The sequence below is a fragment of the Peromyscus maniculatus genome, chromosome 1 (genome assembly GCF_049852395.1).
Source record: "Peromyscus maniculatus bairdii isolate BWxNUB_F1_BW_parent chromosome 1, HU_Pman_BW_mat_3.1, whole genome shotgun sequence".
Taxonomy (NCBI): domain Eukaryota; kingdom Metazoa; phylum Chordata; class Mammalia; order Rodentia; family Cricetidae; genus Peromyscus; species Peromyscus maniculatus.
The window spans coordinates 57,998,045-58,014,197 of record NC_134852.1 but is presented as its reverse complement, the minus strand read 5'-3'; the positions used below and the strand labels follow the sequence as shown (position 1 = coordinate 58,014,197).

At 46.2% G+C, this 16,153-nt stretch overlaps 1 protein-coding gene across 8 annotated transcripts in view; it reads left to right on the top strand.

Moving 5' to 3' along the window:
• The window catches only part of Gas2 (growth arrest specific 2), a 143,207-nt gene extending 135,809 nt beyond the window's left edge, over window positions 1-7,398 (top strand). For all 8 annotated transcript variants that reach the window (XM_076543205.1, XM_042276857.2, XM_076543212.1 and 5 more), the window contains one exon: window positions 6,183-7,398. In XM_076543205.1, the coding sequence (XP_076399320.1) occupies window positions 6,183-6,401 (219 nt within the window). In that variant the 3' untranslated portion in view covers window positions 6,402-7,398. The remainder of the gene's footprint in view (window positions 1-6,182) is intronic.
• Window positions 7,399-16,153: the final 8,755 nt, after the last annotated feature.

Sequence of the window (16,153 nt, the reverse complement as noted above, 5' to 3'; positions counted from 1 at the left end):
GCCCTTGTGATAACGGAATGAAACAGGTCTGAAACAGGTCGGTGTCTTGATAAGGTGTGATTCTGTAGTTGCCAGAACAAAGCACTCCGCTTCCTGCAGTCATTAAGTACCCGCCATGTTCCAGGCATGGTGTCTTCACGTTTACACATCAGTATCTCTGTCTCAGTGACTCTAGGAGGAAATATCTCTTGCTCAGAAGGAAAACTGAGGCACGAGAGAATGCGTGCAGTTGTCAAGGTCACGGTTACTGGTGGTTACAGTTGGCACTCCTGGTAGAGAGGGGGCATATAATAGCTCCCTCTCACGTTCCTGTTACTCACCTCTCAGAAGTTTCTGACAGAAAGGGTGGGGTGCATCAAAGGCACCCTGGGGAGGTGATGGAGGTGATAAACATGGAGGGCTGATTTCAGGAGCCTCTTTATCTGGGCTGTGATGAGCTGTTTTATGAAAACGTAAGGTGAAAGCCTCAGCTCTCACAAGGAGGGTGTCAAATACCACGTGTTGTCACTGGAGCCTCAGTTTACCTGGCAGACTTCTAACCTTATCACTTATTTTGAAAATCCTGGTGTCAAGCCATCTGCTGAGCATCTGCCGTCTTGTCCCTAAATGTGTCGGGGAACTGAGGCAGACAGCTGAATTCCCAGTTGTCCCATTGGAACATATGCCATTTCAGAGTGATATGAAACTATGAGAGAGTCTGCAGTCCTGTAAATCAATGTGATATCTTTCTCTGGAGAACAGATGACTGCCTTTTAAAAACAATATTTGTGTTCATGTTAGGATGCCTTGTGGAAACACAGTGAACAGGGTTGACTAGGTGTTAGCATGCATATGATATCTTGGATTCTAAATTTGGTGACTCAGCTCCTGTAGGCAGTCAGTTAGCTGCCTCCCATGCCAGTGGAGCTCAGTTAACAGACCATGTTGAAATCGAGCATCGGGATCCATTAAGAGGAGAAAGGCTTTCAGTGAGAGCCACAGAGGTGCTGGGTAGCCAGGCTAAATGGCACTTGCCCACTTAAGCGTCACGGAGGGCATGTGTATGGAAACTTTGTTGAACAATTTATTGCTACTGTTTGTCATTAAAAAAAATGTGTTAGAGGTAAGGAGGATTTTTTTTTTTCTTTTTGGTTTTTTCGAGACAGGGTTTCTCTGTGTAGCTTTGCGCCTTTCCTGGAACTCACTTGGTAGTCCAGGCTGGCCTCGAACTCACAGAGATCCACCTGGCTCTGCCTCCCGAGTGCTGGGATTAAAGGCGTGCGCCACCACCGCCCGGCGGTAAGGAGGATTCTTGAAGGATCATCCCAAAGCACAGTGACGTCATGCTCTCTGCACCCGTCATGATGCTTCCTTCCCACCCTCTCCGCCTTCTCTTCCTTCCATCCACAGCCATCTTGAGTGGCCATCCCACTCCTTCCTCCCTGTTCAGCCCCTCGATGTCTCACTTTCAGACTCCGGATTTGTCTTTCCCTCAACGAAGTGCTCTCTACACAAAGGGTGACATGGATTACTGTTCACGCCCAGACTTTGCAAAAGAAGGACACAGATCTTTTCACCGTCCCCCTTTCCATCATCCCATGACTAATCCAGGTATATTTCAAACAGGCAGAGTGATCCTGGGATGGAGCAGTATTGAACGCCAACCTTGTTAACTCACTGGATAAGCATTGTTCACTCAATATGCATTTAAAATGCATTTGATCGGCACTGTGTTCCTAACGCTGTGAAGAGTCCCAAGGGCTTCACTGAGTCCTTCAATGAGATTTGTTGGATGGCCTAAGGAGGAATGGACTTTTTCTCTTTGAGAGTGTGGAGAACTTGCGTGTATGTAGAAAGGTGTGTGAGGTTTTGGATATCTCAGACTAATACAGAAAATGTGGACTTTCAGCACCAGCTGTGCTGTGGTGACCTGAAGCAGTGAGGAAGGATGAGAGAACTGGCAGCTGGCGCCTCAGGTGACCCACGTGCCAGGTGCAGCAGGCCAAGGGGAGGAAGGCGGCATCAGGATGGGCAGAAGGTTGTTAAAGGTCTGCAAGGCTCTGCCACCCTGCAGAGGCTAACTCTGCCTGGACCGATGCTGCCACTCCATCCCTGCCTGGCAGCACACCTGCTGCGTTCAGGAGGGTGAGCGGCAGCCTCCGGGGCAGCAGAGCAGACAGTGGAGAACAGAACCACTCTCCGAGGTTCGAGGGAAGCAGTGGAGTGGAGAGATGCTCCTGTTGGAAAGACTCCCGTGCCTCTGGGGCAGCGTGTGGGCAGTGTGTGCATTAGTGAGAGCAAGGACAGGAGCGTCCTGAGGAACGGCTCTGAGCACTCGACCTGTACCACTGCTGATCGTGATGTTGCTAGGCGCTGACAGGAGCAGAGGTGGAGCAAAGCACATTTGGCAGTTGACCCCAAGAGGAGAAGCATTTCATAGGGATTTGGGGCTGGGACAGACATGGTCACTCATGCAGACCTCTGCCAGAGGTATCACTAAACGAATGTATCAAATATGGGCATGAAGCCTTTAATGTTAAATTTTGCTCATTGAAAACTGTTTCCCACTTGGTATTCTTCATTTTTTTCTGAGGCCATTTTGTTTGTTGTGTGACACAGCCTGGTCACCTTGACCAGTTGCACACAGCCTGGTCACCTTGACCAGTTGCACACAGCCTGGTCACCTTGAAGCACAAGTGTGTTACTAGTAAACCCTGATACTTCTCTAGATGTTTCATGTGATTGGTTTTGTCACTTAGTGAAACATGTCATTATCTGTGATCTACATAAATATAGGCTTTCCCTTTGAAAGGAAAAGTGAGTTGGTTTGTTTCTATTTCTAAGCACTAATTAGTGTCTCTGAGAAGAGAAGGGCCTTTTTGGTTGAAGCTCTTGGTACCTACGCATAATGTGATTCCTGCCTGCCTGCCTGCCTGCCTGCTCTCCAGGCTGGGTAATCAGAGAGGGAGAAGCTTCGTTTCTAGCCTGGGCCCTTTGGAGGGGCAGAGACATGTGCACACCTGGCTGTGAGTGTGTTTCATCCTGTCACTAACCTTGAGACGCTTGTTTCGGAATAATTAGAGCCATAGCCACACAGTTCTCTAAAATTAAACTTGGTCTATTGGGTGTCCCTATAGATTATTTTAAGGGGGCTCAGTTAATCTGCTCAAAGCGCTTATTGCTATTTCTGATATGGACGATGCTTGTGATGGGCTAATATCTTTCAGTGGCTAGTGACTAGGGGGCATGTAAACCAGTCTGGACTGCAGAAACAGTGAGTGGTTAAGAGAGGGCCCTCTGCTCCCCCCGCCGCTGCTGCCCACTCCTTCATAGCCTTGCACAGGTTGCTTGCTTTCTAAAAGCCTGGCTTTCCCATCTCTGAAACAGGAGGCATTCTGCCGACAGCATCATTATTTAAGCAAAGTGAGTAAAGCCTATGAGAGAGAGCATCATGTGAGTATGCTATTGGCAGTCTGTAAGAGTGTGTAAATGTGATCCCCACACCGAGAGCCCAGGTGTTACAAAGGGAACTTGTGTGCTAACTGCCCTCCTGACACACCAGCAAACAGCAAAGAAAAGCACCACAGAGGGGCTTGCTCTAGCTCAGAGCCTGAGATGTTACAGTCACGTCCTTGGTCTGTTGAACTGGCCCCTGTGAGGCAGAGCACTATGGAGGGCGGGGTGTGTGGCCATGGCTGCTGGACTCATGGGGGACAGAACGCAGAGAGGAAATATGGAAGGGGCCCCTAGTGGCCCACCTCTTCTACAAGGCCCAACTCCTGTATTTGATCACCTCTCAATAATGCCGTCATGTGACGAATCCATCAAAGGACTAGGCCGGAGCTCCCAGGACGAACACGTTCAGAGTAATTGGGCTTATAGTAGATTAATTTGTTTTTCGGTTGAAACATAGGGGTTTTGTTCATGGAGAGGCAGTGGCACAAGACTCGCTTTTGAAAATGAGCAGATACTTAAAGGGGGCGTGGAATTTAAATATCTGTAATCAGTTATCCATCACTGTGACCTTAAAATCTTAATCCCATACCTGAAACTCCAGGATTGCCCACAGACTTCTTAGCACATTCTGGTAAGGTCTAAATGTAAGAATACCTCCCGTAAGACAGTCCTGAGCCTCTTATCTCACAGACTTTGGGATATATATATAATGGTGGGGATTGTCATAGAAACCTAATAGTGTTGTGGGGAAACCCTCTAACTCCCAGGTGTGGTGAAACTGAGGCTTGAGAGAAGATAATGCACTCAAGGCCTCCTCCCCCTCTTCAGTGTGAATCAGGATTCTCTGAAGTGTGAAGTGTTCTAGGTAAAAATGTGTGTTCAGAGCTCTAATGAAACTTCCACAAGGAAGCTTTCAGAGCTGCTGCTGTTTGCTTATGAATTAATTCCTTTTGTTGTTGTTACTTGTGATAAAGCTAGGGTCAGTGGCAGAAGACACACACACACACACACACACACACACACACACACACCCTGTTTCAAGTCGAAAGAGAAGCATTTCACAGTTCCGAGAAATGAAAAGAAAACAAAAGCAGCTGAAAGCTACTGACCCCTGTGTGAACAATGCCCTAATTCTTGTGGTGACAAGTGTACCTCAATTTCTGATGTAGATCCATACAAATATTTAATAGGCTGCTTTTAAAAGGGAGAAATCTTTTTATAATTTTGTGGTAAGCAAGTTTAAATAGAGGCATGTGTGATGGCATCTGTTCACTATTTTTTTTTTAATGGCTTAGGAGCAGGAGGACGGCCAGTCAGGCTTTGGAGTCACCTCTCCTGTGATTGCCCTCAGAATGCAATAAAAAAACAAAGGTGGAGATCAGTAAGGAATGTAGGGTCAGATTTCAACATGAGAAAATATGGACCCCACCCCAATCCTCATAATCATTCATCAACAAAGCTTTTAGACCCTGGAAAAACCTAACTGACTGCTTCAATTGTGGTGTCATTAACACACTTTCCTCTGCTGAAGGCACTCTTCCCCGACCACGCCAACCTAGACGAGTTGCAAGGTATTTCCTGGTAACTCTCAGCTGTGGGCTGTGGCAGCAATATTGTGCTCAGATCCCCATTTACAGAGGCTGCAGAAGAGGACAGTTTCTTTCCCTTCCCATGTTCCTCATGCTCAGTAGCTCATCTTCCATGTTTCCACTTTGCAAGCTTCTGCAGATTTGTTATAAAAGCTCCAGAGTATGTTTGCATGATGCAAGTACTCCGGGCTGAAAAGGACTTTTCACTTTTTCCCAGAGTTAGAAACTCTCTTGGGTCTGGGGATGGAGCTGAGTTTGTTGAGGTGGGTAGCGTGCAAGATGCCCCGGGTTCAGGCCCCAGCACCATGTCCCCAGATGTGATGGCACCTTCTTTCTGTGAGTGTAGCACTGCAGAGGTAGAGGCTGGAGCTCTGCATGGCTCCCGGACTGGAGGTCAGTTTCTGCTGTGCTTATTATTGTCTGGTTGTTGTTTGGGGTTTTTAAGGGTTTTTTTTTTCGTGTGTGTGTGTGTGTGTGTGTGTGTGTGTGTGTGTGTGTGTGTGTGTGTGTGTGTACTTACTTTTGTTTTGGCTTAGTTGATTTAATAGGTGTATTCTGAAGTAATTGGGAAGACTAGTGTCAATGGAAAATGAATATATCACTCCTTGGAAGGCTCAATGACTTGAACATATCTTATTTTTTTCTGAGTATGTTTTCATTTGTATTTTGCAGCAAATGTGTGTGGCTGTTAACATCATCTATTAACGTTAACTCACTACCAGAGACAAATGTGTGTGGCTGTTAACATCATCTATTAACATTAACTCACTACCAGAGACTTCCCTGGTCTCTTAGGTTCTGGTTGAGAGGAGAATGACCCAGTGGGAAGGACAGAACACGGATGTGAGTGGAGGCAGTGAGGAGCGTTAGTAGTGGTCCACTGTGTATCACAGAGAAGCTTTCATATACATCTAGTCAGAAATATCCATGGGTGCTCTGTGACACATGAAAGTTAGGTTCCAGATGTTTTCCCAAGATTCATCTGCACACAAGGTTTCTTTCACAAGCCTTGTCCCAAGCAGACCCTGTGCGCAACATGAATAAACAAGGGTCGTGGAAGTAAGGCAAGCCACGCTACTTTTACTAGACCTGGGGTTGCTGCGAGGTCTGGTGCAAACGCTCAAAAACCTGACTTGCTTTACCGGTCTCTCCTTCCAGATGCTGCACAACAAGCATGTGATGGTCCGCGTGGGAGGAGGCTGGGAGACCTTCGCAGGCTATCTGCTCAAGCATGACCCCTGCCGCATGCTGCAGATCTCCCGTGTGGACGGCAAAACATCCCCTGTCCAGAGCAAATCCCCAACCCTGAAGGACATGAATCCAGATAACTACCTGGTGGTCTCTGCCAGCTACAAGGCTAAGAAGGAGATTAAATGAAACTGGTCCCTGAAAGGGGACCCATGCAATGGCCTGTGTCCATTCTACCGTGTAGCCAATGTAGTTCACATGCTCTGAGAGCCACACACATCATCAGGCAGGAAAGGTCTCAAAAGGTAGCACTATTTATTTTTAATGCATCTGTAGAACTTCGCCTAAGGGAACAAAATTCTAAACTCAGAACAAAATCAGACAAATTGTAAGCAAATCATTATTTTTCAATATGTGAACATAGTATTTAGAACAAACCGTATTAGGAACTCCGTTCTAGTTACAGCCATTGGAGGTGAACATGCCTAGGAGACTGTATTTAGCATGTATGGATAGGTCAACAGAAAGTGCCTGCTGTATGTCTATGAGCTAAAGCACCCCAGACACTTTTATAATGGGATTTTATAGCTATTTTTTACAAGATGACAATGTGATAATGTGCTACTAAAGTTGTCCAGCAGCACTATACAGTACAGAGAGTCTTCACAGCCATAATACTTAACTGGAAGGGCCACTTCAGAGATGTTTACATTCACTTGCAAGATTGCCTTAAAGTTCATCTCTGATCCCTGACCAAACCAACCTCTGGGGTGCTTTGGATGTTGCCTGTGCAGCCCCTTAGGAATAGCAGGTATCTTTCACACACCGACACACACACACACACACACACACACACACACACACACACACACACACACACACAGGAGCTATGTTTAGGATCACTTAGTGAAATTCACATGTATAAGCTGGCATACATTCACATGTTGATGTGCAGACCGCACAGTCAAATGTTCATCAGCTTTGTGATTTTGTTTATTTCAAGCATTTTCTTATTAAAATATATCCTAGTTAGTCCTATTCTGCTATGCTGTCTCATGAAGTAAATTCACTGTAGTGAATGATGTTACAGACTTGTATACCCAGGACAGGGCTGTTTTGTACCAATGAACAGCAAGATATTGTCCACACTGATTTAAGAATTAAAAATGAAAAATTTAAAAAAAAACACACATTATCTGTCTCTGTATCAGTGCTTCAACCTAAAATAAAGTTAATCTTCAAACTCCTAATTTCCTAGCAAATAAGAAGAGTGCCAGGTTGTGGCTGTGTAGAATACCTTTACATGGGGAAGGGGAATGGAGGTAGTGTTTATTCTCAGTAGCAAAGAGTGTGAACTAGACCATGGGAAGGACCTTAAGTGTCTGTGGTAGTTTGAATGTAATTGGCCCCTGTAAACCCAAAGGGAATGGCGCTGAGGAGGTGTGGCCTTGTAGAGTAGGTGTGGGTTTTTTCTGGAGGAAGTGTGTCACTTTGTGGAGGCTGACTTTGAGGTCTCATATATGCTCAAGATACCACCCAGTGTCTCAGACCACTTCCTGTTGCAAGCAAGGCATAGTATGCCCAGCTACCTCTCCAGCACTGTGTCTGCCTGCATGCTGCCATGTCCCACCATGATGATAATGGACTGAACCTCTGAACTCTAAGCAAGCTATTCCACTTAAATGTTCTCCTTTATAAGAGTTGCCATGCACGGACTGGGGAGAGTTATCCCCCACCCCCACCTGCCCCCTGCCCCCCATCAATGTGTGGGGCAGACGGGAGAGCTGGCCCTGTGGTCCTAAGAGTTGGAAAGCTGTTCCTGACTCCCACCAGCTGCAGCACTCAGGAGAGCTGCCCCTGCACCTTGCCAGGGCAGCACAATTAGAGCCAGCCCTGTGAGCCCAGGTGTGGGTGAGCCGGCCCTGTGAGCCCAGGTGTGGGTGAGCCGGCCCTGTGAGCCCAGGTGTGGGCGAGCCGGCCCTGTGAGCCCAGGTGTGGGCGAGCCGGCCCTGTGAGCCCAGGTGTGGGCGAGCCGGCCCTGTGAGCACAGGTGTGGGCGAGCCGGCCCTGTGAGCCCAGGTGTGGGCGAGCCGGCCCTGTGAGCCCAGGTGTGGGCGAGCCGGCCCTGTGAGCCCAGGTGTGGGCGAGCCGGCCCTGTGAGCCCAGGTGTGGGCGAGCCGGCCCTGTGAGCCCAGGTGTGGGCGAGCCGGCCCTGTGAGCCCAGGTGTGGGCGAGCCGGCCCTGTGAGCACAGGTGTGGGCGAGCCGGCCCTGTGAGCCCAGGTGTGGGCGAGCCGGCCCTGTGAGCACAGGTGTGGGCGAGCCGGCCCTGTGAGCACAGGTGTGGGCGAGCCGGCCCTGTGAGCACAGGTGTGGGTGAGCCGGCCCTGTGAGCACAGGTGTGGGCGAGCCGGCCCTGTGAGCCCAGGTGTGGGCGAGCCGGCCCTGTGAGCCCAGGTGTGGGCGAGCCGGCCCTGTGAGCACAGGTGTGGGCGAGCCGGCCCTGTGAGCACAGGTGTGGGCGAGCCGGCCCTGTGAGCACAGGTGTGGGTGAGCCGGCCCTGAAGCCAGCAAGGGAGAGCTGTCACCATCACCCATCTCTCCAGTGGTGGCATGGGTGGGTGGGGGAGAGTTGCCCCTATCAGTGCCTGAGGCAGGTGTGAGAACTGGTCCTGAGGTCACAAGAGCAGGAGAGTTGTCCCTGCCCTCCACCGGCTGCGACATTTGGGAGAGCAGACCCTGCACCTCACCTGGGTAACACAATAGAGCTGACCCTGTTGGCAGAGGAGTGGGGAGCCAGCCCCAAAGTTATAAGCATGAGAAAGCTGTCTCCACTACTCTTCTGTCACATGGTGATGTGGGGGTGGGGGTAAGAGATGTTCCTCTTTACCCCTCACCTCTTACCACCAGCAACAGATGGGAAAGCCGCCCCCCCCCCCTTAACCGCTACAGCACTCGGGAAACAGGCTCTGCCGCTCACATGGGCAGCACAGCAGAGCTGCCTGGATGTTGGAGGTGAAGATGACCCAGCCCCAATGTCATGAGCAAAGGAGAGCTGTCCCCATTACTCATCTGACATGTGGTAGCATGGGCAGAGGAGAGATGCCCTCCCCACCCCCACCTCCTGCCCATCAACACCTGAGACAGGTGGAGGAGCTGGCCCTGGGGTTTTAAGAGTGGGAGAGCTATCCCTACCCCTCATCAGCTGCAACACACTCCGGGGAGTGGTCCCTGGACCAACACAACAGAGCTGGCCCTAATGGTGTAGGTGTGGGAGAGCCAATCCTGAAAGCGTGAAAAAGGAGAACCGGCCCCACCCCTCACTCATTGCTGCATGAGGTGGATTAGCCTGGGCAAACGCTGGAGAGCCCACCTGGTGGGGAGGACAGGGGAGAGCTGGTGGGCTGACCAACCCTGCAGCTCCCCAGGCTCAGACCCAGGGTTATGAGTTAGCCCACCTCAGCATCCACCCCATCTATGACCTGCTGGAGCATGTGAAGGGGCCTGACCTGCAGACCCTAAGCTGCAGGATTTTCCACTACACAGGGCAACAACAGGATACCCAGGAAGAGCCCTGGTGAGGACCCAGCACTGATAGTGTAGTAGAAACCAGAGGCCTTGAATCAGACCAATGACTCTTGGCAACGAACACTTGCAAGTAAAGATATACGGACAAAGGGCTTTCCTTTGTGACTCACTGGCACACTGCAGCTTCCATGACGAGATATTTTATTTTTTCCTCTTAAATTTTTTTTTATTTGGGGGGGGGGGGGTTGGCAGGCAGATGGGAAAATGGAAGGGATCAAGATACATGATGTAAAAGAATAAATAAAAAGAAATTAAAAAAATAATTGCTGTGATCATGGTATCTTCACAGCAATGGAAACCCCAAGACAGTGTCACCATGAAAATTTTTATTTTATTTATTATTTAATTTGGGGTGGGTGAGACGGGGTTTCTCTGTGTAACATCTCTGACTGTCCTGGAACTCACTTTGTAAACCAGACTGGCCTCAAACTCAGAGATCAAACTCAGGCCTGCCTCTGCCTCCCAAGTACTGGGATTAAAGGCGTGCGCCACCACTGCCTGGCTGAATTTTGTTTTTCAATGGTAGAGTTAACTCATTATTTCACTATTTTTTCCATAAGAAAAATTCATCTTCCTTGCTCCAAAATTTCACTGAGGAAGCATCTGTATGTCATGGGACCAACTCAGTCAAACATCCAGCCTGTTTATGGGGAAATTTTTAGCAGGCATGTGCAGGCTATGGTGCTGGGAAGTGTCGTGTGTGGGTCTAGAAAAGCATGTTAGGGCAAAACTAAAAATAAATAAAAACCTACAGCTTTTGTGCCAGGTAAAATGGTCTTGGTGTAATAAATAACTCTAGTGTCTTTTCAAACTTATGACACTTAGTAACTTAATATTTACTTCATCAATTAAAATCAATATTTTAATTAAAGTTCTTCATTGTCATTGGCAATCTTTCTTTCAAAACTTTCCTCTATGTGTAAATTTTTCTTTTAAAAATGAAAATTTACTTAGGAATAAGTGTATCTTAACAAAAAAGACTATGAATCCCACTACAGTATTAGTTATCATTTGGTAATTCTGTTGTCAGAAGCAACATGAACTTGCTTAGCTGAAGCCAAAGTGTCCTCAAAGCTGGATTTCTTTCTGCAGACTTCAGGAGAGAATTCATTTCTTGCCTTTTCTACTTTGCAGAGGCGACCTGCAATCTTTGGCGTAAGGTCAGAAACATGGCATGGCATTCATTACTCAGACCCTTCTTCTCTCTTTTCATCATCTCTTCTTATGGCCAGTGGTTGGAAAAGTCCTCAGTTCTTAAGACTCTGGATTAGATCAACTCTCCCTAGGTTAACCTTTTAAAATACCTTAATAAGTCAAAACAACTCCGAGTGCTAAGGTTAGGATATGACCATACTTGGGAGACCTAGAAGATTACTAGATTTGTAGAATATCCACTGTGGTCATTCAAGTATGTCTAAGAACATGTTCAAGACTGACATTGCCTAGCTGCTAACTAATCCATACCAAGGAGGGTATGGAAAAATAGGACTGTACCCATAAGGACTTGACCAAATACAGGTGGCTCTTACATGAATGGGAAGACTCAAGAGGTCTGGTATCAATTTCTCAGCTAGGGTAACATCCAAGAAAAGATGATAGGAAAAGGAAAAAGAGTTAAAAATCCAAATATTCCTGTAATCCTATAGAAAGAAGTACTCAAGTAAGCAAGTGGAGTCAAGGCTATGGCCAGCCTTCAAGAGAGTCGCAGAAATACAGGAGGGTGGCAGACCTGTAGAGCCCTGCAGGTCAGATGGCAAAGAGACCTGAGTAATTGGCGACTGAGAATGAATGATTTCAGGTGTTCGTTCTTACCATCAATAAATCTGCTGTGGAATTCTTTGCTAGCTTGGTTAGCTATTGCTTTATGGTTAGCCAAAAGAATAGACACAGGGTAAATGAGCAGAAATTTCTACCCATCAATGTAACTCAAAGGAAGGAACAGTATGAGAAAAATTTCCCAAGTTGTAATGCTCACTCATAAGTTGTTGGACAGAGTGTCACTATGAAAAAAATTTCTCGTTCTTCCCTTAAAATTCAAACACAAGTCAAAGGCTGTACCATGAAAGCAGCCAGTGCTCTTCAGGGTCTCACATGTCACACTCGAGCCAAGGAGTTTGTGTGCATTTAGTTCTTGAACCGTGGCACAATATTTGCAAACTAAGCCATAAAGGGAAGAAGAGTGTAGTAAAAAGCCGCACTGAAGAAGAACTGAGGGCTCGGGCTGATGACACAAATTTCTGCAACAAAAACAAAGCTGCTTCCCAAAGCTGCTATGCAGACTTTCTCGGGCTGGTATACGTGGGGTTTGGTTGGTGACGCTGTTTTTTCTTTTAGGTTTGATTGGATGGTCTCAAAAAAACCGATGCACAGGGCTCATAACCATATCTGAATACAGTGTGTGTGTGTGTGTGTGTGTGTGTGTGTGTGTGTGTGTGTGTGTGTGTGTGTGCACGTGTACATGTATGTATAAGGGAATATGAGATGTTGACCTAGAAAAGAAGTTAAGGAGGCTGGGTGGTGGTGGTGCACACCTTTAATCCCAGGCAGATCTCTGTGAGTTCAAGGCCAGGCTGGTCTACAGAGCGAGATCCAGGACAGGCATCAAAACTACAAGACTACACAGAGAAACCCAGTCTCGAAAAACCAAAAAAAGAAGTAGTAGTAGTAGTAGTTAAGGAAATAGATGGTGATTAACAAAATCCACAAAATGCTCAGCTGTAAATAGGATCTCTCTTCCACACTGCCCCCTATGGCTCATGGCTCACCATTAGAAATGGGTGGAGCAAAGCACCGGGACAAATAACCAAATGAATGGAAACACATGAACTATGAACCAAAGGCTGAGGGGCCCCCAACTGGATCAGGCCCTCTGAATAGGTGAGACAGTCGATTGGCTTGATCTGTTTGGGAGGCATCTAGGCAGTGGTACCAGGTCCTGGGCTCGTTGCATGAGTTAGCTGTTTGAATCCTGGGACTTATGCAGGGACACTTGGCTCAATCTGGGAGGAGGGAACTGGACCTGCCTGGACTGAGTCTACCAGGTCGACCCCAGTCCTCGGGGGAGACCTTGATCTGGAGGAGGTGGGAATGGGGGGTGGGCTGGGGGGAAGGGGAGGGGGGCAGGAAGGGAGAGAACAAGGGAATCTGTGGCTATTATGTAGAACTGAATAGTATTGTAAAATAAATAAAAAAAATATGTTAAGCCATGTTAAAAAAAAAAAAAGAAAGAAAGAAATGGGTGGAGCCATTGTGAGAGTAGGAGGTGGTGTTGAGGACAAGGAAGCTTTTCTGCACAGAGCAGGGAAGTTGCACATCTAAGCAAGACCCGTGCAAGCTCAGTCTGAGCACAGTGTGGGAGGCGAGCACGGTGTGGGAGGTGAGCACAGTGTGGGAGGCAAGCATGGTGTGGGAGATGAGCATGGTGTAGAAGGCTAATACGGTGTGGGAGGCTAACACGGTGTGGGAGGTGAGCATGGTGTGGGAGGCTAACACGGTGTGGGAGGTGAGTATGGTGTGGGAGGTGAGCATGGTGTAGGAGGCTAACACGGTGTAGGAGGTGAGCACGGTGTGGGAGGTAAGTACAGTGTGGGAGGTGAGCACAGTGTGGGAGGTGAGCACAGTGTGGGAGGCTAACACGGTGTGGGAGGCAAGCACGGTGTGGGAGGCGAGCACAGTGTAGAAGGTGAGCACAAAGTCTCACCCAGCTAACGGCATTTGAGAGATGTTGGGCGAGGAAGAGTCATTTTTAAAAGTGTAACTTTTGGTAGGTCAACCATGCCTTGCCCCATAACCAAGAGTATTGGGGTAGCACAAACTGGACACCATGGTTAGAAAAGAAAAAACAGGATATAAAGTTGGGTGGATAGGGAGATGGGGGTGGATCTCAGGGGACATAGGTGAATATAATCAAAATACATTGTGTGAAATTCTCATAGAATTAATACAATATTTTTAAAAAGAAATATCCCTTTTCTCTCAAAACAGGAGGCAGGCACATCCACCTAACTCTTAACAATCTGTTAAATTATACTTTATTCAAAATTGACAAGATATACTTTCATCTTCCAAGGTCACAGTATAATTCTTATCAGTGAAAATAAGTCAAACTTTTGTATAAAGAATAAATTCAAATTTCATATCAATTTCCCAGGATTCTGGAAATGATGCACAGAGCCTTTTTACAATGCTTTTTATCTAAAAAGGCAGGAATAATAACAATATAATAACATTTCTTCTTTACAGGATGAGGAAAGAAACATGCCCCCTCCAGACAGTCATTAGTTTTCTTTCCATTAATCCAAGAAACACAGAAGGGTCCCTAACTGCAAAGACAACTCCTAATTTGTTTAAGATGTAGTAAAGACACTTACTTAAAGAGATGTCCAGAGAGAACTTTTATATAGAAAGGTGTATATTCATATACTCAAAGACAATACAGAATATATAACATGTAGACTCGTAACATATTAGAAAACTAATAAATCACATTCCAGATATAATCATAACACAAACTGGATAAAAGAGCCACTTACAGATGTCTCCAAAACATGCAATGTGTCACAGAGATGTTCTGTAATGATATATGTAACTCTTTTATTATCAGCTGTATCAGTTTCAGAATTAGAATTAAGACTATGGCTTGTATATGTTGGTTATCTTTCTCCATCTGATAGTTTCTCTTATGTATTAGTAATTTGGTTATAACATTTGGAAGATGTTAACATTATAATGTTTTGGTATTTAGTCTCTAAATTATAAAAATCTTGCCTCTATGCCACTATCCATAGTCTAAGCAAAATATTTACATGTTTATGTGCTTTTTAATAACCATTTCATCATTTCTTATCAAGCATCCTGTTTCCTCTTTTTAATCATATTCATGAAATTCAAGTCACCATTTAGTACCTATGGCATGTGTAGCCTTTGGGAAGGCTGAGCACATCATCACATCCATGGAGCAGGCCATAGCCATGCACATGGCCTTGGAAAGGCAGAGGCAGCCGACAGTTGGTAAAAGCAGTGCATCCCACGTATCCCAAGCAAGCAATATCCCTGTATGTCAGGTGTGCCTCTAGAGCAGGTAAGTATGCCAGCTGGTTACAAATGCAGGACTACCTCTAGAAAGCAAGCCTTCTCTTTGCAAAACCCAAGTTCTAATTCCTGAAGATGAAGTGAAGAGAACGTGACGTCTGTGCTAAAAGAAAGAAGGCTTCTAATAACGAAGGATGGTGTGTGCTGCATTCAGCTATGCTACAAATACTAATATCAAAATACACTAAAAATGATTTCCAAAATTCAATTTATGAATTTCACTATCCCTTATGAAGGAACATATCACTAATCTATAAATGAAGAAAACTGAGCTGATACAATTATATGTCTTGCCTAGAAATTCACAAAATATTTTGAACAATAGAAAAGTACTTCTTCAGGCATCATGAGGCCCATATCATAGCTTCAACTCTTTAAAAAGAACATGCTCAATACACTGTCCAATACCTTGTCGGAGGGACAGGCGAGCTGGAGGCTCAGTTTCCTTTTGTGGCCTGACCTGGCCTAACTCATTCAGATTCCTGACTGGCATTTAGAATCTATAATTTTAAGGTAGGGAATCAGGTGTTGGCATTGCAAACCACAGCAGCAGCAGCCTTGCATCTTCAATTATTGTGTAGTAAGAAGAAAACAAGCCGCAATGTCATAAATCAAGTCTAATGAAGGGAGATCTTCAGACCTCTTGTCTGACTATCACACCAAGTTGTCTCTGATCCTGGCACACCTGAAGACGACCTTCCCAAGTACAGAACTTATGCGTCTCTCTTTCATACTTTCATTGGCAATGTCATGTCTATATACATCTTACAATTATCCTTTAAAAATACAAAAGAATAAAAATGCTCATAGAACTTTAACAAATATATTATCACTCATCACCAACCTGCTTCTCAGTTGTCCTCATTCAGCCCCTGCACAGATGCCCATGCTTCTGGTAGGACACATTAGAAGGTCTCCACACTGTGATGTACTCCTGACATGTAACTTCGAGTTACTATGATATGCCATGGGTATAGAAAATAAATCAGCATAAAGTCAACATTTGCCTGCAAATATTAATTTCTTAGTGGGTTATAAAAATAAAGAATTCCGCCGGGCGTTGGTGGCACACGCCTTTAATCCCAGCACTCGGGAGGCAGAGCCAGGCGGATCTCTGTGAGTTCGAGGCCAGCCTGGGCTACCAAGTGAGCTCCAGGAAAGGCGCAAAGCTACACAGAGAAACCCTGTCTCGAAAAAAACCAAAAAAAAAAAAAAAAAAAAAAAAAAAAAATAAAGAATTCCTTCACCTAAAGTCCTTCAAAT